This window comes from Hirundo rustica, chromosome 13 (assembly GCF_015227805.2).
Source record: "Hirundo rustica isolate bHirRus1 chromosome 13, bHirRus1.pri.v3, whole genome shotgun sequence".
Lineage (NCBI taxonomy): Eukaryota > Metazoa > Chordata > Aves > Passeriformes > Hirundinidae > Hirundo > Hirundo rustica.
Window position 1 is genome coordinate 3,038,870 of NC_053462.1, and position 19,569 is coordinate 3,058,438.

The window sequence follows — 19,569 nt, forward strand, 5'->3', positions numbered from 1 at the left end:
CCGGCTCCCTGCGGCGTCTCCCCCGCTCCCTCCCCCTGTGCCGGCCCGGGGCCGCAGGCTCGTCCCCGGGGTGCTGGGGGCCTGTCCCGGCCATGGGCGCTCGGGGCGGTCCCGCCCCGGCCCCGTTCCCGTCCCGTCCCGCCCGCGGCCCCGCGCTGCCCCGGGCCATGATCGCCGTGTCCATCCCCGCGGCGGAGCCGCCGCCGGCTGCGCGCAGCCCCGAGCGGGCGCACACGGTGAGGGACGGGGCGCTGCGGGGGCGCGGGGTTGGCTGCCTGCAGGGAAGGGGCGGGGGTCAGGGGGTCTCCTTCTGCCCCGGGGACTGCAGGTCGCCACTTGTCCCCAGGCGTCCCCGGGAGTGCGGGTCCCTGCCTTTCCCCAGGGTTCCCTGCCGGTGGGGAGGGGTCCTGGCCTGGGAGTCCCGGCTGCCCTAGGACTGGAAGCCCCCGAGTTCCCACGGGCTGTCCCCCCGTGCTCCCGGGGGATTTGTCTCCCTCTGCCCCTGGGGTCTCCCACGTGCCCTGGGAGTGGAAGTCGCGGCCCGTTCCCAGGGAGTCCCTGCCGGTGACAGACACACACCCTCTGCCTTTGAGAGGGGGTGTCTCTGCTCTCGGGGTACCCCCTGGTCCCGGGTGCGCGGGATCCTGCCCGCCCCTATCCCCGCTGGCTGCGGCGTTTGGAGGTTTCTGCCTCTCCTCAGGGATCTCTCCCTGCCCCGCGGTGATTCCACCCTAACCCAGGCTCTGCTTCAGGGTCCCACCGCCCCCGTGTCCTGTTCGCCCCCGAGTGCTGCCCTCTGCCCCCGGGCTGGGGGTGTCCCCGGCGGACCCCAAATACCCTTGGGAGAGTCCCTGACAGACACAGGGGGTTCCTGACCCGGGCGTTCCTGGCGGAGGTCCCCACAGGGCTCGCTGCCCATGGGGAACCCATTGCCCCTGAGGGAGGGGATGGGGGCCGTGGGCAGGGTGAGATTATTTTGGTCTCCACGGGGGTGGAGGCTCTGCGTGTCCCTGGAGGGTCCCAGCCGGTGGGAGCACAGACCCTCTACCTTTGAAAGGGGGAGAGGTCCCTGTGACCCCCATGGTTGGTTGGGGGTTCCCTTCCTTCCCGGGATCCCCCACCTGCTCTGTGACTGGAGGTCCCCTCATTCCCCCAGGTGACCCTGAAGTGTCTCAGCCTCACGGGTTGGAGGTCCCCAAGTATCCCAGGGTGGTCTCCCCCTGTCCCAGGGCTCTCTGCCTGCCCTGGGTCCCTGCCAGGGGCACTTTCTGCCCTTGAAATCGGGAGTTTGTCTGTCCTGCACGTTCCCTCTCACCCTGGGTCCTGTCTTGTCCCCAGGAGTCCCCACATCCCCGGAGTTGGAGGCTCTTCCTGCATCACCTGGGGTCCTCTTCTGGGGATCTTGTCATTCCCATGGGGTCCCCACCTGCCCTGGAGGGAATCCTCCCTCTGAGGGTCCCCCAGTGTAACTGGGGAACCCCACTTGTCCCAGGGGTAGCCCAGGGGTTATGCTCTGTCCTTGTAATTGGGGATGTTCCTCTACTCTGGGAATCCCCTCTGACCCTGGAGGGTTATGGGGTCCCTGTCTATCCCTGGGTACCCCCATCTGCCCCAGGGATATGTCCCACAACTGCCCTGGGGGTGGGATGTCCCCTGGTTCCTCCCCTTGGTGTCCCCAGATGCCCAGGAGTGCCTGTCCCTGCTGGGGTGAGAAGGAGGGACAGACAGTGGCCCTCTGCCCCTGGAGGGCACGCCACTGGCCAGGGTGTCTCCTCGGTTCCCAGGGTGTCCTTGTCACATCCCTGTGCACCCAGGATGGGGATGTGTCCTTCCCCCAGGGGTGCAGGATCCCTCACGGGTCCCTGTCAGAGCACTCTTTACACCTGGAAGGGCAAGGGTGTCCCCTGGCCCCATTGGGGGGGTCCCTGTCTGTCTCTGGGTGCCCCCTGGGGTGAGGGTGCCTGCTTGTCCTGGCTGGTGGAGGGTGTGGGGGTCTCATTGTGCCCACCAGGGTGTCTGTACATCCCCCAAGTGCTTGGGGGGTTCCCAGCAGCACTCACCTCCTCCCAGGGGTCCCAATATCCAGGCAAGTGAGGAGGCAGGGGGAGAGAGGGGCAGATGGGACCATCTGCCCTGAGGAGGAGAGGTCCCCAGCTGTCCTCCTGGATCCCTTTCTGGGAACGGGGACACGAAGCCCTTGAAGGGGAGGGGATGGGCGGTCTCTGATCCAGGGGGTGCTGGGCAGAGGTCCCCACAGGGTTCCTTTCTGAGGTGGGTCCCCTGCTCTTCTGCCTTGGCCTGAGGGGTCCCATGTGGCACTGTGGGTTGGAGGTGCCTCTCTGTCCTCAGGGGCCCACCCTTGAACACAGGGGCTGTCCCTGGCCTGGGGGATCCCCACTGGTCCTGAGTGCAGTGGGGGGACCCCTGGTCTGAGGGTTCCCCTGGCCATGTGGGGAAAGAAGGGGTTCTGCCTTGCCCAGGAGGGTGGAGATCCATGACTATCCCTAGGTAGGGGGCCTCACCTGCCTTGGGAAGATGGGTTGTCTCCCTCTGTCTCATTGGTTTGAGGTGCCCATGTGTCCCTTCCTGGTGTCCCTGCACACCCCAAGGTGTTGGGGGTCCCTGCCATCCCCAGGGTCCCAACTATCCGGTGGGGTTTGCTGGGGGTTTGGGATGTCATGCCTTGCTGTGTTCCCCTCAGGAGGGGAGAATTGTGTCCCATCTGCTTTTGGGGGTCCTGCCTGGTTCCATGGTGCCCCCATTGGTGGTGGGGGTGGTGGGGGTCTGCCCTGGAGGTTGGGGGTCTCTGCCTGTCCTAGAGAAGTGGGGGTGGGGTGTCCCAAGTGCCCTCCCCAGGTGTGTGAGTTAGCAGCTCCTACCTCCTCTGGGAGGCTGGTGAGGATGGTGAGGATAGTAAAGATGATGAGGATGGTGAGGGTGATGAAGATAGTGAGCCCAATGAGGACGGTGATGCAGGGGCTGATGAGGAGGACACGGTGTCTGTCCCCATCGCAGGTGTTCCGGGTGGAGGTGCTGTGCAATGGCCGGCGGCACACAGTGATCAAGCGCTACAGTGAGTTCCAGGCACTGCACAAGCAGGTGAGACCCCCTGCTCTGCAGGGAGGGGACACAGGAGGCCTGGCCTCATCCTCTGTGGCCTGCCCTGATACCCTCACACTCTTCCTCAGATCAAGAAGACCTGCAAGGTCCCTGACTTCCCCCCACGCCGTGGCCCCAACTGGATGCCCAAAGTGCTGGAGCAGCGCCGGCAGGGCCTGGAGGTCTACCTGCGGGTGAGGAGCGCAGGGCAGGCTCAGGGTGGGGTTTTAGGGGTGAGGAACGCATGGTGGTGGGTTTGGGACGGGGTTTTGGGGTGCTGACCCGCCTGGAGCATTGCAGGGTGTGCTGTACCACAACAAGGAGCTGCCCCAGGATGTCCTGGACTTCCTGAAGGTGCGGCGGTGCCAGCAGAACCCCAAGGCCAGCAGCCCCTCGTGAGTAGATGAGTTCTGCCAGCACCAGGGTTACCCGCATGGCACCGGGATTGTCTCCCTGCCCCGGGTTAGGCACCCCAAATACACGGGGCTGGGGATGGTGGGGACAGGCTGAGAGCTGATGTTCCCTCTTCCACAGCAGCACCAGGCTCCTGCCCTCCCAGCGCCCCGTTGTCGGCTTCTGCTCAGATCCCTATGTGCGGCCACGCAGCACTGGTAAGGAGCAGGGCATGGAGCAGGTCTCCAAAACCTCCAAAAGGCTCTTCTGGGCCCTACAAAGGTGTTTCTCCTTTAATGGGGCCCAGGAGGGTACAGGCTATTACAGCACCCCCCTTTCCTTGCAGACCTGCTCCCCAACACCATCGTCAGTGGGGTCCTGCAGGGCCTCTACTTCCCCCTGAGCTGTGTCCCTGGCCAGGCAGCACCCCGAGCCTCTGGAATGATGAGCTCCCAGACACCCACCCAGCACCCAGGGGTGCAGTGGTGAGGAGAGAATCCTCCCTGCTGCGCTGGGGCAAGGAAATGGTGGGAGAACCCAAGGGGACAGGGGGAGAAGCCAAAGGGATGTTGGGAACTGCTCTCCCACCACCACGCCAGGTGCCTTTGTTGGCAGAGCAGGAGCTCTGCCTTCCCCCCTGCTGTCTTGGGCTTGCAGTATGAGCCTTTGGATGCTGAATGGTGCTGGAAAACCTCTCTGCATCCAGGCTTTGGTGCAATAAATCTCCTGGACTTGACTGACTAGCAAACTGCTGTGGAATTCTGCAAAGCAAACCCAGGGCCAACTGTGGCACCGCTCCCAGCTGGATGAGATGTGGAAGAAGGAAAGCTGGAAGGAGGGCTGGAAGGTTGAGGGGTGCATCTGGGTGAGGAATGCAGAGCGCTCTGCAACCCTCCCAAGGCAGGAGAGAGGCAGCTCTTTAAAAAACACATTGGTCACATTTATTGGTGCATGTGCTCCTTACAAAAGTGATGGAAGAGCAGCCTGTGCCCTGTCCCACTGGCTGAGAGGCAGCAGGGAGAGGGGCCGGGCCCTGGGACACAGCAGGAGCCAGTGGCCCCAGGGCAGGGGAAGCAGAGCAGCCCCTGTCCCACAGCCCCTCACAGCCCGGCAGGGCCTGGTCCCGTCACTCTTTGGCGATGGCGAACGGCTTCTCCACCTCGATGGTGCCACAGTCGGTGATGGTGACGTCCTTGAGGGGCTTGTCCCGGCTGTCTGTCTTTGTGCTCTCCACCTTCCGCACCACGTCCTGGGTGGAGCAGAGCGTGACATTGGGACACAGGGGCAGAGGCAGCTCGGCCAAGCCCTGCCCAGTCCCTCCCGCTCTCCCCGGAGCACCGACCCCTTTCCCTCTCCCATCCCTCACCATGCCCTCCAGCACTTTGCCGAACACCACGTGCTTCCCGTCCAGCCACGGCGTCTTCACGGTGGTGATGAAGAACTGGGAGCCGTTGGTGTCCTTGCCAGCGTTGGCCATGCTCACCCAGCCTGGCCCATAATGCTTCAGCTTGAAGTTCTCGTCAGGGAAACGGTCCCCATAGATGCTTTTTCCTAAAGGTGGGGACAAAAAGGCCACAGTGGTCTCATGGAATATGTCAGGGAAGGGGTTGTGGTAGCTCCAACACTGGGTGGGGGAATGAGCAATTCCAGAGCAGGGACTAGCACTGATGCCACAGGCATACATGAGACATGGGCTGCTGCAGGGAGCTGGAAGCACCCCAGGAGCTGGGCAGGGGTGTCATGCCAAGGGACCAGAGCAGGAGGCTCCCAGCACCCCAGCACTCAGCTCTTCTCCGAGGCCATGTCCTTGTGAGCTCCATGCCCACTTGTTTACATTGAGCTCTACACTGGTTCCAGGGACAGCTCTGCAGTGGTTGGAATTGCAGCTGCTGTCCCACTGCAAGACAGTAGCTTGCATCTACCAAGTTACCTCCAGTGCCATCGCCACGGGTGAAATCTCCTCCCTGGATCATGAAGTCCTTGATCACACGGTGGAACTTGCTGCCCTTGAAGCCAAATCCTTTCTGGGGGTGTGGAGGGAGAACATGGAGCGAGGCGAAGGGACAGACCAGAGCTCTGTGGCCCCAGTGCTGCCCCAGGGCACCAAGCAGGACCCGAGCAGGGGCAGGTAAGGCCCAGAGCGCCACAGGCCCCTCACCTCTCCAGTAGCCAAGGCCATGAAGTTCTCCACCGTCTTGGGCACTGTCTTGCCAAAGAGCCCAATGACAACGCGGCCCACATCCTCCTCACCGATCCGCAGGTCGAAGAACACCTTGGTGGGGCGCAGAGGAAGGTTAGGAGGGATCAGGGGAGCCAGACTCACCTTGCTGAGCCAGCCCACCCCCTAAAGTCCAACTCACCAACTCCAACCAGGCCCAAAACCTGGCCAGGTGAGGTTGGTTGGTGCCCCACTCCCCTGGTTGCATCTCCCTAGCAGCCTCACCACTCACAGCAGCCGGGTCCCCACCCAACCTTCAGCTCCTTCAGCCCAGGCCCCCCACGTCAGCTTCCCCAGAGCTGGGCCAAGCTGTCCCCAGACCTCCTCCCCGCTTCCAGGCGCCACTGACCCCCCCGCTCAGGACCCTCCCTCCCTCGCGGCCTTGCCCCACCCTCCCCGTCCGGGCCCCCTCAATCCCTGACCCCTCCAGCCCATCCAGGGCCCCTCACCCCAATCTCCCCCTCCCCAGGTCTCCCCCGCCCCACGCGGGCTCCCCCCACACGGAGTCATTCCCAATCCGCCCCCGCCGGCCCCACATCGGCACCCCCCCGACCTTGGCGGTGACCTTGGGTCCCTTCTTGCGCTCGTCGGCGCGGGAGGCCGCGGGCAGCAGGAGCAGGAGGGCCGCGCCCAGCGCCGCCGCCGCCACCAGCACCTTCATCCTGCGCCGCTCGCAGCCCGGCCACAGCGCCCGCCGCGCCGCCGGCATCCGGCCACGCCCGACGCGCACCCCCGCCCGCACCGCCTCTTGGTACCGCCCGCGCCGCGCGCCCGCCCGCTCCGCCCGCCTGGGCGCGACCAACCGCGGCCACGGGGGGGGAAAGGTAGCACCTTCCGGCCGAGGGGGGCGCGGGCGTATGCCACGTTGCCCCTCGCCGGGCGGCCGCGACGCCGTCAATCAGAAGCGGAGCGCCGCGGTGATTGGTCACCGAGGGGGAAGAGGCGGGTGGGGGCGGGATCTAGGGTGGCCGTGGCCAATGGGAGGGCCGGAGGGCGGGAGCCGGCGCCGGGCAGGGTCGCTGTTCCGGCGTGTCCCTGGTGTGTCCCGGCGCCTCCCCGCTTTGTCCTGCGGGCCCGGTGTGCCCGGGACCTGCAGCCGCCGCCCCCGGGGCAGGTGACCGCTTGGGAGGACGAGCCGAGTCCACGGGGAGCTAAGTGGCTGCGGGTCGGTCAATGTCGGAGCAATCGCCTTGAAGAAAGCCACCCACCCCAGAGCCTATGCACCTCTGAGAGCAGCTGGCGCTGTGCCCGCTCCGACACCTGCACCTGAACCGAAGATATCCCGCGCTTGGAATCTGCTCCACACTGTGATAGCTCGTGTAACCTTTTCCCCCCTAATTCCCAGCCTTTAATGTACCATTTTTAGCGTGAACTTTCATTTCCCGTTCCCAAAAATTTGTCTGGGGACATGTACGCTCTGACAAGGAGATGAACCTCGAAGTTCCTCGAACCTCCAAGGCTTCCCTGAGCCTTGGAACCTGCATCTCCACCTCTGAGATTTATCTTTTTGGGGATTGACACTGGCCCAGACCCGATGAACACCTAATTCCCACATGCTGAATTAACTCCAGGATTTGCAATCACAGACTGGTTTGGGTTCAAAGGCACCTTTACAAGTCTAACCTCTGCCATGGGCAGTGATACCTTCAGTGATCATGCTAAGCTGAACATAGGCACCTGCAACACCACCGATAATCAATCCTGTGTGCTTCCCGCCTGGCCTCTCCTGGTATTTAAGAGGAATTAGGGCTTCCCTCACTCCTTCCTTCAGTTTTTATCCCACAGCCTTGCCAGGGGTGCAGGCCCCAGCACCCCTCTCCCATTCCGTCCACTGAGACGTGGGGAGACAGCCAGCGGTGGTGAGTGCACGGCCAAGAACCGGAGATGTGGGAGACACGATCTCGAATCGTGGGAGATCACGGCCTCGAGCCGGGCACACAGCGGCCAAAAAGTCGTGAAAAATACGCTTGGAAGGTTTGCGCCCTGGAGTGTAACACTGGCCAAAGTCCGCATAGAGCATGGGGTAACGTCCAGACTGAGAGTTTAAAAAAGGGGCAAAACACAGGAAATCTTAGATCACGAATTTCAGCCGACAAAAAAGTGGTAATACGCGTGTGGGCACTTATATTGCAGAAAGAGGGGATAAAACAGGATAAAATGAAATTGCAAACTTTATTCTGCGGCGTAGAAAACAATGTGAGAGTAGGTGTACAAAATGCCTTTTCTATCGAAAGGTGGGACGAGTTGGGGCAGGTTTTGTGGGCAGCAGCCATAGGGGAAGATATGGTAGCCACAAAAGCATTACCTAAGTGTTATTTTATTAGAAATTGGTTAAAAAATTACAATCTGCTGAAGGGACCGCAGCTGCTGCGGCAACCAGCCCCTCCGGCAGGCTCCAGAGACCTATCGGTCAGCACCTCCTGTGTCTGTAGGTCCGTTTCTGTTCCCTCTAGGCACGAACGATGGAAAAGTTACCTTTTAATTCCGTTTTTCATGTTGGAAAGGCTACTAAAAAATGTTACAGCCACTTTGAAGCCGCTTCCAATCTAAGCCATGTGAAGAGGCCGGCCTCAGGGGGACCCGAACAAAGAGCCAGGAGACAGAATCTGTGTGCGGGAGCCTCTGGGGAATGGTTCCGGCGGGACGCAGTGCCCGGGCGGCGCGGGGTGGCGGCTCCGGCTCCCCGGGAAGCCGCGGTGAGCTTCATCCTCCAGAAACCCCCGAGCCCCGGGCAGCTCGCAGCTCCGTACGGAACGCGCGAGCTCTGCAGAGGGCAGGAACCGGAGCACATTCCCTGCTCCCAGCTCCTCCCCGGAGCTGACATGTCCAATGTCGTTCCCTTCTGGTCTCTGCGCGGGATTTTCAACAGCCGCGGCGGCTCCGCCGGGCCGGGCCCTGCATCGGCGGCTCCTCTCCGCCGAGCTCCGCGGGCTCCGGGCCGGGAGGTGGGAGCCACAAGCGCTTTGTGTCTTTTTAACCTTTTCTGTGTATGTTTTCGGTGTTCTTCCCCCTTCTGCTACATGCGGTCTTCAGAGGGTTTCTTTTGTGTTGCTTTTCCCCCTCCGCTTTTCTGCCGAGGGTGTTTGTGGGGGGAGACGGGGATGCAGCAGCCCCGGGGGGGCTGTGACGGGCCGGGCCGAGCCCGGGTCCCTTCTCAAGGGCTGCCTCAGGACAAGGCATCCTGCATTCCAGGTCAGCTAAAGGGAGAACGCATGGGCCCAGGGAGAAGGGAAATCGGTGCCTTGGCGGAGCACCATAGGGCTGAACCGCCCATGGCTGTAAAGCACGAAGTGTTGAGAAGGTACCCAAGGTCCCACCCATGCGTTGTCCCCTCCAAGGGGAGCAGAGGGTGACACAAGTGCCCAGTAGTGCCAAAGGAAGACAAAACACAAGTGCCATGGTCAGGCTGAGGTAATAAATACTTCTATTCATGGAGAACAATGCAGCAGTGCAATGTTTTATTGAAAAAAAAAAAAAAATCATCTCACTTGATACCTCAGAAGACTGCATCGCAACGTTGGTGGGCCGAGAGCTGCGCCAGAGGCACCTGCGCCGGGAGCCCCCAGGAGCCCTCCCCTTCCCTGGGGTCTCCTGGCTTCCGACCGCTCCCGGCAAGGAGAGGAGAGATTGCCCAGGTTTAATGCCCTACATCCTACCACAGCATGGCTGGCTCAGTCTGGCTGCATCTCCTTGTCACCTCTGAGCTCCCTGGGGACAGCGGTTCCCTCAAGCACAGGACTTGCTGGTAACCTGCTTTATTTTCCTTTTTTTTTTTTTTTTTTTTTTAATTTCTTTGTTAAAAAGCCACCCTTCATCTTTGCCCTTTTTTTGAAGAGTCCAACGTACGATTATAGTGCAAGAGGGCTTGGTACAAGTGAGCATTACCAGCATGCCGTGGGGGGACAGTCCTCCCCTCCAAACACATCACTGTAGGATTAAAAGAACACCGTATCTCCAGAGAGAAGCTGTAGTGGGTCACCATGAAACAGCTTTCAAACCAACCCACTTAAAAACAAGGTCAGGGAAGTTTCTAAACGATCAAATACATTCACTTAAAAAAAACCCCAAAAAACAACCCCCCCCCAAAAAAAACCAACAAAACAAAAGAAACCAAAAACATTTAGGAACAAAACCTGTTGAGATGGCCCCTTTCCCCCCCGCCCTCCCTCACCCTGCAAACACTTACATATGCTGCAACTACAAGCTGCTCCTTGAGTGGAGGCAGCGAGGAATGACCAAACACGGCAGGAGATGCAGAAGGAATCGAGTTCTGGTGACAGGCACTTAGTGGGGCTTGGGAGGGCAGCAATGGAAGTGTCTCAGGGCCCAGCTCCGTCGGCAGCGGGCGGGGCGGCTCCCCGGGGAGCGCCTGTGCCCCTGGACCCCCCTCCCAAGACGCCAAACCATGGTTTCCTACAGCAGAGAGGAATGCCTGCGCCAGAGACGCAGCTTCTGGGAGCCACTGGCAGCGGAGGAGCTTGGAAAGAGAAAGGTGGAATGTGCCCGTGGCCATGTCCTCCCTGTGGCAGGAGGGGACAGAGCTGCACGCCTGGGGGAGGCTGTGCCTGCGGGAGGTGAGTGGTGCCCTTCCTGCCCCGTTCCCACCCCGGCCCGGCTGGAGGAAAGCGCTTTGCTAAGGGGGAAGGAGGTGCATGCATGAGCCAAGGGCCCTGCGCCTCCATCGCGCTCACTGGGATAAGGCATGGAGAGAACACAGCAGAGAATGGAGAGATGTGTGGGGATCCTGGCCAGGAGGGATGCTTTTCCACCCTGGCACCACACCAGTGTCTGCCTGACTCAGGAATGCATGAGGAACAAGCCCAGGGCTTGCTGCCCAGGCTGATCTCCTGCCCTCTAAGCCTGCTCCTATCCAGCCAGGGAAACTGAACCTCCTGGCAATGTTGCTCTGTGAACTCCAAGCAACACAGATTAGCATTAAATTGAATAAATGATAATGACATCTAGTCTCTCCCTTTCCTTCCTTCATGCTTTCCAGGATTTGGGGGTAAGCCAGGCCCAAGTTTCTGACAAGTGAACCATTCCAGCCTGATCTGGTGTCACACATGGAAAGAAAAAGTCGAACAAACCTACTTATAACTGTTATAACCTCCCCAAAGCTGCTCGAGTTCTCCCACAGCCCTGCCACCTCTCCAGTAATGCCTGGCAGCCTCTTCTCCTCCAATTTGGGAAATGCTGCAGTCAGATGCAAAATTTCAGTTTTTCTGGGTGTGCAAAGCACCCCAAGCCCTTTCCTTGCTATTGGTTTGGCTCCAAGTGGTGCAGGAGAACCGTGGCTGCTCCGGGGGCGGGATGCTGCAGGCGAACTTGCACCTGCCCCATGCTCACAGAGAGGATGTGAAGGCGATTCCCAGTCAAACCTATCTGACCATCGAGAGATGGGGTCAGTGTTAAGGCATGAAGTATCCTCTCCCCTGCTGGGGATGCTTTGCTCCCACTAATATGTACTTGCAGAAGGTTCCCAACCACCCCAAGGAGAGATTTGGGAAGGCTACCTGGCTACCCACACCAAGAAACACCCACACTTCAGGAAATGGCTGTTTCTCAGGAACCTCAATCCTCATCTACCTCTTAAACCAGAAGAAATTTCTCCGGCTTGGCAAAGCCCATGCCGCTCCCTCTGGCCCACGCTGGGCGTCAGCCTCACGTCTCCCAGCCAGCTGGGTCAGGCACGGTGTAGGAAACCATGGAAAGGACATTCACTGGCAGCTAGGAAGGGTGATTGGAAATTCAAGTATGCTTTCCTCAGCGCGTGGCCCAAGGTGGGCGTCAGGAGCCCCAGACTGGCACGAGGGTTGTGGACATCCCCACTCAAGGGCATTTCCGTGCACCCCACCATCCTCCCCGCTGGATGTCTGCCTGCGCTGGCGTGGCCACGCAGAAATCCACAGATACAATGTGCATCTGTAAATGCTAAAAATAATAAAAAGTGCAACGACGTCAGCTTCTTTAAAACAATCCACACTGCTCTGTTACTGTCAGAGGAGGGAGGTGTCAAGGGAGCCAGAAAAAAAAACCCTAACTGGAACAGTAGATTGCAAATTTCTCACAGCTTGCACATTACAGTGTAACTGTTCCCAAGGAGCCACAGAGAGAACCTGTCTCTTCCTGCTGCAGCAGTCAGGCCCTTCTCCTAGCAACTCTCCTGCCTGCCCCGCATCCTCCTGCCCTCTCCACAGCCAATCGAGCCTATGGAATTTCTTCACTTAATTAAGGAGGGAGGAGGACTGAGGAGCAGAGTGCAGGGGAAGGAGGGGAGGAAAGTGAGCAGGAACTAAGCACAGTCCTCAGGTTTGCGTCAACGATGCCTTCGCCGTAAACAACGGGAAGGAGGGTCAGCCAGCCAGCCCCCCTCCCAGGGCGACCAAGACCTGAGCCAGCCACAGTCCTGGTCCCAAAAGGAGCTTCAGGCTTGGAGTGAATGAGGGAGACCATTCAGCGGATCCACCCCAGATTGGTTTGTTTTGGAACGTTTTCTTCTCTTTTTGGTTTAAAATGTCACTTGGGTTTTTTTTTTTTTGTTTTCGTTTTTCTCTCTTCCTCCTATGCCTCCTCCTCCTCCTCCTCCCTCCTAAAGAGAAGCCCCTTCCAGTGAGACAAGGCAGGAGCTGCAGGCGTGGTGGTTCCTGCAAGGCCCAGGAGGCACCGGTCACTTGTGACGCTGAGCCGTCTTCTTCCGTTTCCTCTTAAAGAAGCAGCAGCACCTGGGGCACAAAGGACAAGGAGGGAGAGTCAGCCCTGCGCCCAGCATGTCCCCGGCATCGCCCTGCCGTGTCCCGCAATGTGTCAGCAATGTCCCCATGATGTCCCCGCCATCCCCCCTCTTGTCCTCATGCAACAGCATCTCTGCCCGCCTGGCCCGGGCCCCACCACGCTGCCGGGACAGGGGCAGGTGCTGGTGGGTGGATGACACCACCAGCCCAGACTGGGAGAGCAGCCACGGCGAGCTGGGGTGTCCCACTGCCAGGCCCCAGAGTGCCGGCCAGGCTTCTCCCTCCCAGGCTCTACTGGAACACAAGGAGCCATCTGGGAAAGCAGTAAAACAGGGACCCAGGTTGTCCACTCCCTCCGTCCCACCCCAGAGGAAGGGAAGTGGACTGGGATGGTGAGCTCTGGCTGCTTTTCCCAGCCACAAGACACACGGTTTTCACCACTGTTCACTTAAAAAAAAAAAACAAGTTCCAAAGAGACCTCGGCTCAGGGACCAGGTTTCTTTACTGAACCTTTCACGATAACCAGAGCTTCCACCTTGGCTCAATCACTCAGTGCTGGGATGCAGAACCCCTGCTTCTTCCCCCATCCGATTTGAGGGTGGTGCACAGGATTAGGGGAAGCAAGAAGGATGGAGAGTGGAGGCTGAGGCGGGGAGAGGAACGCCCAACGCAGCTGAACCGTGAGGAGCGGTGGGTTCCCTGTGGGATACACTGGGAGCAGTTGTCCTACACTCCTCCTGGCTTCCTGCAGAATTCCTTGGCTTTGAACATGTATCTACCTTTCCACCCTCAGCCCACTGTCAGGAATGCTCTGTGCATCTGCGCGAGTTCTCCCAAGCTATGTCTTTCTCCATCTGCTGGGACAGCTGTCCCTGGAGAAGCCTGGGTGATGCTGGAAGACTGCTCTTTCGGGCTGCTGGAAGGGATGCCTGGATAAGCTACCAGAGAAGACCACCAAGTCTAGAAGATCCTGAGTTGGAAGAGACCCACAAGGATCATGGAGTCAAACTCCTGGCTCTGCCCAGGACAGCCCCAAGAATCCAACCATGTGCCTGAGAGTGTTGTTCAAATGCTCCCTGAGCTCTGGCAGGCAAACATGAGAATGCAAAGACCGTTTTTTCCCACAACCATCTACTGTAGGCTAAAAACATTCCAAACCACTCTAACATCTTCTCCAAACTATTTTTCACTGGGTCTTTCATGGAATGTCAGCTTTACACCCCTGTCCTCTCAGAGCTGGAGGAACTGTCCCCCAGGTACTTGTCCCTGAGTGCACAAGCCTCACTCTGGGGTGCAAAAGCAATGGGTGAGCACAACCCGCCGTGAGCTGAGCCTGCCAGCACAGATTGACTGCTTGGGAGAACAAGCAACTCTCCCTGTGATGTGGAGAGCTCCCACAGCCCCCAAGAGGAAGGACCCCTCCCACTGCACGGACTGATGTCCATGATTTGTCTCTAGGCTCCTGAACAGGCCCAGTTTGAGGGTGGGATGAGGAGAAATGCAAAGCCCTCGTCCTTGCAGGTCAAGTGATGCCTCCATCGCTGCCCACCCACCCTGAGGTGTTTGTCTGCCACCTCAGCACTCCTGTGTCAGGCTGGAACCCCCACCCCAGGACTGCTCTGGCATTCTGTTGTCCCAGACCCTCTGCCTCCTTCTTCTGCTTTAGCCTGTTGCAGTCTTTCCCACATTAGCCACCTTCCTTCATGGCTTGTGCGATGGTGAGTAAGGGGGACATCACAGGGAGAGGATGGAGGATGCATGAGTGATGGTTTTGCATGCAGCGGGTAAGGGAAGAAGGGGCTGAGCAGCACTCGACTCCTTGGGCACCGGACAAAGGGAGCTGACTGACTTTCGACTGGTTTTCTTTGTGACTGTCTTTTTAGGCTCTTATTCAGAGATCCAGGGAAGGGTTCAGGAAAGGAAGTCCTGGGAAGGGTTCAGACAGGCAGAGGCAAAACACCAAAATAAAAGGGTAAGGCAGGCTGACAATTACAGAACGTGATCTCTCTGCATGCAGATGATGCCCAAGAGAACAGCCCCAGACTACGACATACAGAGAAGCCAGAGATGCCAAAGGTACTGGAGGCGATGCCTATGGAGAGCAGGGCAGAGTCAGTCTCCCATCCAACAAGGACATTCCTCGCCACACACGGGCTTGGTCCCCTCGCGCTGTGGCAACTTTCACCCACCAGACCACCCTGGAACCTACAAACTCATCTGAGTGTCTGCTTGGTCCCTTGGTCCCCCACTCACTGGGTATGTGGTTTCCCCAAGGGGCACCTCCTGGGACAACCTGAGATTGGGACACTACAGCTGCAGCTTCAAAGCCCTGATAAAGTTCCGAGCCGGGCTTGGACCAGTGCTGATCCCAACCTTTCCACCCCTTCTTTCCTGGAGAAGCCCATTCACCTGCACCTCAGCTGTCTTGAAAGGAGCCACCTCTTACCTACCCCTCTCTGAGTAAGGGCTCTGTCACTAATGAGGACTCCCTGGCCTTGTCCTTCCATCCTCCCTGGCCTGTGCTTCTCCAAGAGGAGACTTTCCAAGGAAGCAACTGGCCCCCTTCCTGAATACTCAGTGCAGGGTTTTCCTTTTGTAACCGTCTGCGTGAGGAATTCCTGCAAGAGGCTCAGCCAGCCTAGGCCCGACTCTGCCCAACTCCATCAGGCATCATCTGTTCAGGGACGTAAACGTTTGGGGGAGATGGAAAGCCAAATAGGAAAGGATTAAAATCCGATTTTGCATCCATCCATTCAGAGATCAGCCAAATCCCTCAGCCTAGTGTGGCTGGTCAGACACAGCCCATGCCCTCCCCAATATTGCAAATGGTCCTAAAATCAAAACAGCTCTGGGTTGGCTTTGACTTTGTGCCTTTTTAGCATTTGGTGGGTTTGGTTTTGCCAACCCCAGTCTAGTCTGGTCCGCTCCCCCTTGCATGTGGACTGGAGAGAGGGACTCACCACAAGTTGAGCATTTTCAGGCAGCTACAGAGAGTATAGAGAAAAAACATAGAAAGGAAGAAAGAGCGATTAGTTCACAGAGGTGGGATGGAAGCGAGTCACTGCAGCCATGCAAACATGCAGTGCAGAGCGGCAGACACACACCAGGCCTGCCCGCCGCCCGCCCCAACACTCACACCAGTCTGCCCTCGCCACCTCTTCCATGGGTGCAAGGCCTCTGACAAACACCCATTCTCCTCAGAGGCACCGGACCCCTCAGGTTCTTATCTGGGGCTGGAGTCAGAAAGGGACTCCGGGCCACCAGCAGCTCTTGTCCCTTAGAGCTCCAGCAGCAGAAGGGCCTGATGATGGATCTACACCTGGGACCTGCCCTCCAGCGACACCCACTGCCAGAATCCGGAGCTTTTCGCCACCACACTCCAAGCAGAAGCATTGGCACAGCTCTGCCTGTGGAGTGCCAGGGAAAGCCCATCCCACTACTGCACATCATCTCAAAACACAGAGCCCAGCTCCAGCTCCTGCCAGCTCTCTCTGGCACCCTCTTCTGCAGAGCAGAATCCCAAAGTCCTCTGCCCTCCTTGTGTGCCTGAGGGGATTTGTGATCAGAGAGGTAATCAAAGACAAAGCCCTCCCTGTGGCAAGCAGAATGAAGCGACCCATGCTTGAGAATTACAAGAGACCCCAAACCTGTCAGTGCAAAGCAGCTTATGCTCTGCTTCCCAGCACCTCCAAAACCAATCTGGGAGCACACAAACAAGGGCTGGAGAGAGAAGGACAGCTCCATGTGCTGTGTGATAAGGCCTGGGTGGCACAGCTCCTTCCCACCTGGCTTGACGTCTCCAGTGTACATAGAGTGGGGGCTGGACCTGGCCTTGCTGTACAAACATGGGCTGGAGATGTTCCTGGTTCTTCCTTGCACTGGATTGTTGGATCAGACCGGTTGAGGATGACAATCTGCCCCATCCTAGGAGCCACAGGCCTGGGGGAACCCCCTTCAGAGCCCATGGTGCCAAACTGGTGATCTCTGCCAGCCACACAACCAATATCTAAGAAATGTTGCCCACTCTGGAAGTTGCTCCTCAAGATCTCCCCCAACTTCCCAGCTTGATGAGGAGCCTCCACCAAATCCAAGGCTTCTTGGGCTGGGAGGAGAAGGCATGTCTGTGGCTGCTGGGATCACTGCCAGGCCAGCTACCAGTGAGCAAGATCCCACACACATGCTTCCTGAGGAACAGGGGAATCCCCGAAGGACTGGGGAATAGAGAGCAGAAGACCTGCAGGACAACCAGCACAGATGACACATACCCAGGGATTTTTTCCATCCATCCATCCACCCTTCCTTGCACCTGCCACTTTTTCGCTTCATACAGAAGTGCCCGCAAAGGTTGAGGCAAACCATGGGGGACAAGTGGCACCAGTATCACCCAGTCAAATAATAACCAGGCAGTTGGGCCATGTCTCAGCACCAACCAGTTCAAAGGTTGCTCTGGGCTACTGGCCCCTCGCTCGGGGACTGCCAGAACTCTGTGGTGACCTTGCAGTGACAGGTCCTGGTTTAGTTCAGAGGCAGCGAGAAGGTGCAAAAGGTGACACGAAGGTGCCCGATGCAGGACAGGAGCCAACATGGCCAAAGCAGCAGCTCTGACAGCAGTTCTCCTGTCTGACCACAAGCTACAGGAGAGGTCAGCTCACAGGAAGCACTTTCTCCTCCATAAGCTGCTTCTGGTTCCATTCACTCAGCTTCTCAGGGCTGGATCAAGAGAAACCCCAGGGAGAACTAACCATCCCTGCAAGAGTTACTTCCAGACTGTTCAGGATACCTGGCACCCAGCTCTCACAGCCAGAAATGAAGTGACAACTCTCAGACCAATGATCTCTTTGCTGAGCTGTGCTCAAGCTACTCCTACACTGTCAGCACGAGAGCACAGTGTGTTCTCCCTCTGCAATGGGGGACGCTCACCGGGATTCCTGAGATCAGCTCCTGGTATTTTGGTATCTGTGCTACTGAAAAGTCTAACTGGCAATACATGCTCTGAGCAAGAGTTATGTTCTCCAGGCATGACAAGTGTCAAAGAGAAGCGGCAGCAGCAGCAGCACTGAAGGCACCATGCACAAAAGCAGCAATATGCAAGGAAAAGGGCGTGGGACACGAGCATTGAGGACTTTGCCACAGAAAAATGTCCCCACTCGCTTCCCAGGAGAAGGATAATGACCAACCAGTGGAAAGCCAGTTGTAAAGCAAACGTACTTAGCTTCCTCCACCACCTCCACCTCCGCCTGCGCCGTGATGGGTGCGTTGGAGTGTGCTCCTGTTGGGTCGTCCACGTTCAGCTCCCCGTTGGTTGAGCTCACCACCTGCAACACAAAGGAACACCCCGTTCACAAGGCTCCCTGGCAAGGACTGCTGAGGGAGTGGGAAATCTGACCAATAACCGTTTGCTCCTGTCTCTTAGCACCCTGTCAGGAGGCTGCCGAGTTTCATGGGCGTCTTGGAGTCTCCAGGCTGGAGCAGCCAAAGCAGAGCAGCAGGCAGGGGCCTGTGTGTGTGCTCCCTAACTCACACTCCTGTGCCCAGCACATCGAGAGGCCCCTCTGGTAGCACAGGCACTGGTGTGAGCGCTGACTGCCAGCCCTGTACACTGCCCAGAACTGCACCAGAGGGGACAGTGCCACAGCCGGGAGCAGGCTGGGACTGGGCTCCTGCTGCTGTTTGGTGCTGCAGGGTGGTTTGTTTGTCTTGTTACACATATACACACTAGTGTGGAACTGTTAATCCTCCTCCCATATCTCTGCGTGAAAGCCCCTTAATTTCAAAGTTATAATAATTCAGAAGGAAGAGTCATATTTTCCATTCCAAGAAAGGTTCTAGCCTTCCTTGGCAGACATCTGTCTTTCAAACCAAGACATCCACATAATTTTCTCGATAACTAACCGCTGCTCCATTACTATGACAACCCCCAAAGCATCCTGCATGGGACAGAAAGTTTGGCTGACCCTTCCATGCTTCACCTAGATGTTAGCACAGGCTCCTGCGCCTTGCTGCTGGAGTGCTGGGAGTGCTCTTGGCTGCAGAGCTGTAAGGACACCTGGTTTCCCTACCTTGTTTCTCCTCTTAGCCTTTCTACAAGGTTCTCCAATGGAGTGGGGGTAGGGAGGTACCCAGAACTCCTGGTGGCTCTGGATGACCTGACCATCAGGGATGAAGGGAAGGGAGCTCTTGGAGCAGATATGCCCTAGTCAGCACATTATGTTAATTTTGAACACTTCAGTCCTACAAAGAGCTGCTGTTTCTGCCAGCCAGGCCCCTTGGGCTCTGCCAGGACAGGTCAGAACTCAGCTCACACGGTGCTCAGAACTCTCTTTGAGCGGCAACTCCTTGGTCTTCACCCCTTCCCTTACTCATCATGCCCATGCTTCCCATGCAGATCTGCAGAGCACTGGCACTTAATTGCGTTGTTCCCAGGGTTCTTCCCACACTTTGTTCAGCTACTTGTTAAATTCAAATTTACAAAAGGCTTTGATTTTCCCCCTCGCTTTTCATGTGCCTACACTTCATTTTTGTGTGGAAAATTCTGCCTTAAAGGGAATGGTGACTCGAAGCTGCTGACCAGCCAAGGTCCAGCATGAGCTGGGGTGTCTGCTGAGGAACTATTCCAGCCTCTGCAGCTTAGCAGCCACACACAGCACATTTCCTGTTCTCAACTGCAGATAAGCAGAATTTTAGTGCTTACAGTGGCACAAGGTGCTTGTAAACTGCTCAAGTTGGCAACTCTTCCTGTCTGATTCCTAGGGCTGCTTCAGCGCTGCTGTCACAAGGAAACACTCCCCTCACTGAGAGAGGAATCAATCTGATTTTTATTTAGGCTTCAACATATGTTATACATGAGATGAAAGATTCCTATAAGAGCTGTACATATTGTGCTAGCAGCCCTGTCCCCAGGGAGGTTTCTCCTAGCAGTCAATCAGGGCAGAGAAAGCCTCCATGATCGGACTGTGAGTGACCATTCCCCACTTCCCAGTGGGGCAAATGCCTGGATGCCTGTGAAGAATGCCCAGGGAGTTCAGGCTGCGGGAGGAACCTTAACACATAAAAGCAGCAAACTATGACACAACAAGGGTATTTCACTTTGGGTTGCTAGGAGGGAGCGGGGGCTCGCTTGTAGGGTCT

The 19,569-nt window shown here is 57.9% G+C and overlaps 4 protein-coding genes across 6 annotated transcripts in view; 2 read left to right on the top strand and 2 right to left on the bottom strand.

Annotated features, from left to right (window-relative positions):
• The first annotated feature begins 154 nt into the window (after window positions 1-154).
• Window positions 155-4,228, top strand: SNX22 (sorting nexin 22). 2 transcript variants are annotated; one of them, XM_040077010.1, is made up of 6 exons: window positions 155-236; window positions 3,016-3,099; window positions 3,189-3,293; window positions 3,400-3,494; window positions 3,634-3,710; window positions 3,839-4,228. In XM_040077010.1, exons 1-6 carry the CDS (start codon window positions 168-170, stop codon window positions 3,979-3,981), a joined length of 573 nt encoding a protein of 190 aa, XP_039932944.1. In that variant the 5' UTR covers window positions 155-167; the 3' UTR covers window positions 3,982-4,228. The 2 variants fall into 2 exon arrangements, with proteins under 2 accessions (XP_039932944.1, XP_039932945.1); XM_040077011.1 differs by having other exon boundaries at window positions 3,637-3,710.
• A 182-nt stretch (window positions 4,229-4,410) lies between these two features.
• PPIB (peptidylprolyl isomerase B) lies at window positions 4,411-6,457 on the bottom strand. Its single transcript, XM_040077009.2, has 5 exons — window positions 6,264-6,457; window positions 5,651-5,764; window positions 5,423-5,516; window positions 4,859-5,043; window positions 4,411-4,741 (listed from the first exon to the last, which is right to left on the bottom strand). The coding sequence occupies exons 1-5, from the start codon at window positions 6,417-6,419 to the stop codon at window positions 4,619-4,621; spliced, it is 672 nt and encodes a 223-aa protein (XP_039932943.1). The 5' UTR covers window positions 6,420-6,457; the 3' UTR covers window positions 4,411-4,618.
• A 286-nt stretch (window positions 6,458-6,743) lies between these two features.
• Window positions 6,744-9,151, top strand: LOC120758738 (uncharacterized). Its single transcript, XM_040077348.2, has 2 exons — window positions 6,744-7,684; window positions 8,164-9,151. Exons 1-2 carry the CDS (start codon window positions 7,595-7,597, stop codon window positions 9,061-9,063), a joined length of 990 nt encoding a protein of 329 aa, XP_039933282.1. The 5' UTR covers window positions 6,744-7,594; the 3' UTR covers window positions 9,064-9,151.
• Window positions 9,152-11,673: 2,522 nt separating this feature from the next.
• CSNK1G1 (casein kinase 1 gamma 1) overlaps window positions 11,674-19,569 on the bottom strand; it is a 101,698-nt gene continuing 93,802 nt past the window's right edge. For both annotated transcript variants that reach the window (XM_040077089.2, XM_040077088.2), the window contains exons 13-14: window positions 17,650-17,756; window positions 11,674-12,432 (exon numbers count right to left, since the gene is read on the bottom strand). In XM_040077089.2, the coding sequence (XP_039933023.1) occupies window positions 12,378-12,432; window positions 17,650-17,756 (162 nt within the window). In that variant the 3' untranslated portion in view covers window positions 11,674-12,377. The remainder of the gene's footprint in view (window positions 12,433-17,649; window positions 17,757-19,569) is intronic.

Excerpts from the sequence above, each read along its gene's own strand:
- SNX22 (XM_040077010.1), top strand. The coding sequence starts at position 168 with ATGATCGCCGTGTCCATCCCCGCGGCGGAGCCGCCGCCGGCTGCGCGC. Across the intron at positions 237-3,015 it reads GCCCCGAGCGGGCGCACACG|GTGTTCCGGGTGGAGGTGCT; the intron begins GTGAGGGACGGG and ends TCCCCATCGCAG. Across the intron at positions 3,100-3,188 it reads TCCAGGCACTGCACAAGCAG|ATCAAGAAGACCTGCAAGGT; the intron begins GTGAGACCCCCT and ends ACTCTTCCTCAG.
- PPIB (XM_040077009.2), bottom strand. The coding sequence starts at position 6,419 with ATGCCGGCGGCGCGGCGGGCGCTGTGGCCGGGCTGCGAGCGGCGCAGG. Across the intron at positions 5,044-5,422 it reads CCGTGGCGATGGCACTGGAG|GAAAAAGCATCTATGGGGAC; the intron begins GTAACTTGGTAG and ends CCCCACCTTTAG. Across the intron at positions 4,742-4,858 it reads GCAAAGTGCTGGAGGGCATG|GACGTGGTGCGGAAGGTGGA; the intron begins GTGAGGGATGGG and ends TGCTCCACCCAG.
- LOC120758738 (XM_040077348.2), top strand. The coding sequence starts at position 7,595 with ATGTGGGAGACACGATCTCGAATCGTGGGAGATCACGGCCTCGAGCCG. Across the intron at positions 7,685-8,163 it reads GTGAAAAATACGCTTGGAAG|GCACGAACGATGGAAAAGTT; the intron begins GTTTGCGCCCTG and ends TGTTCCCTCTAG.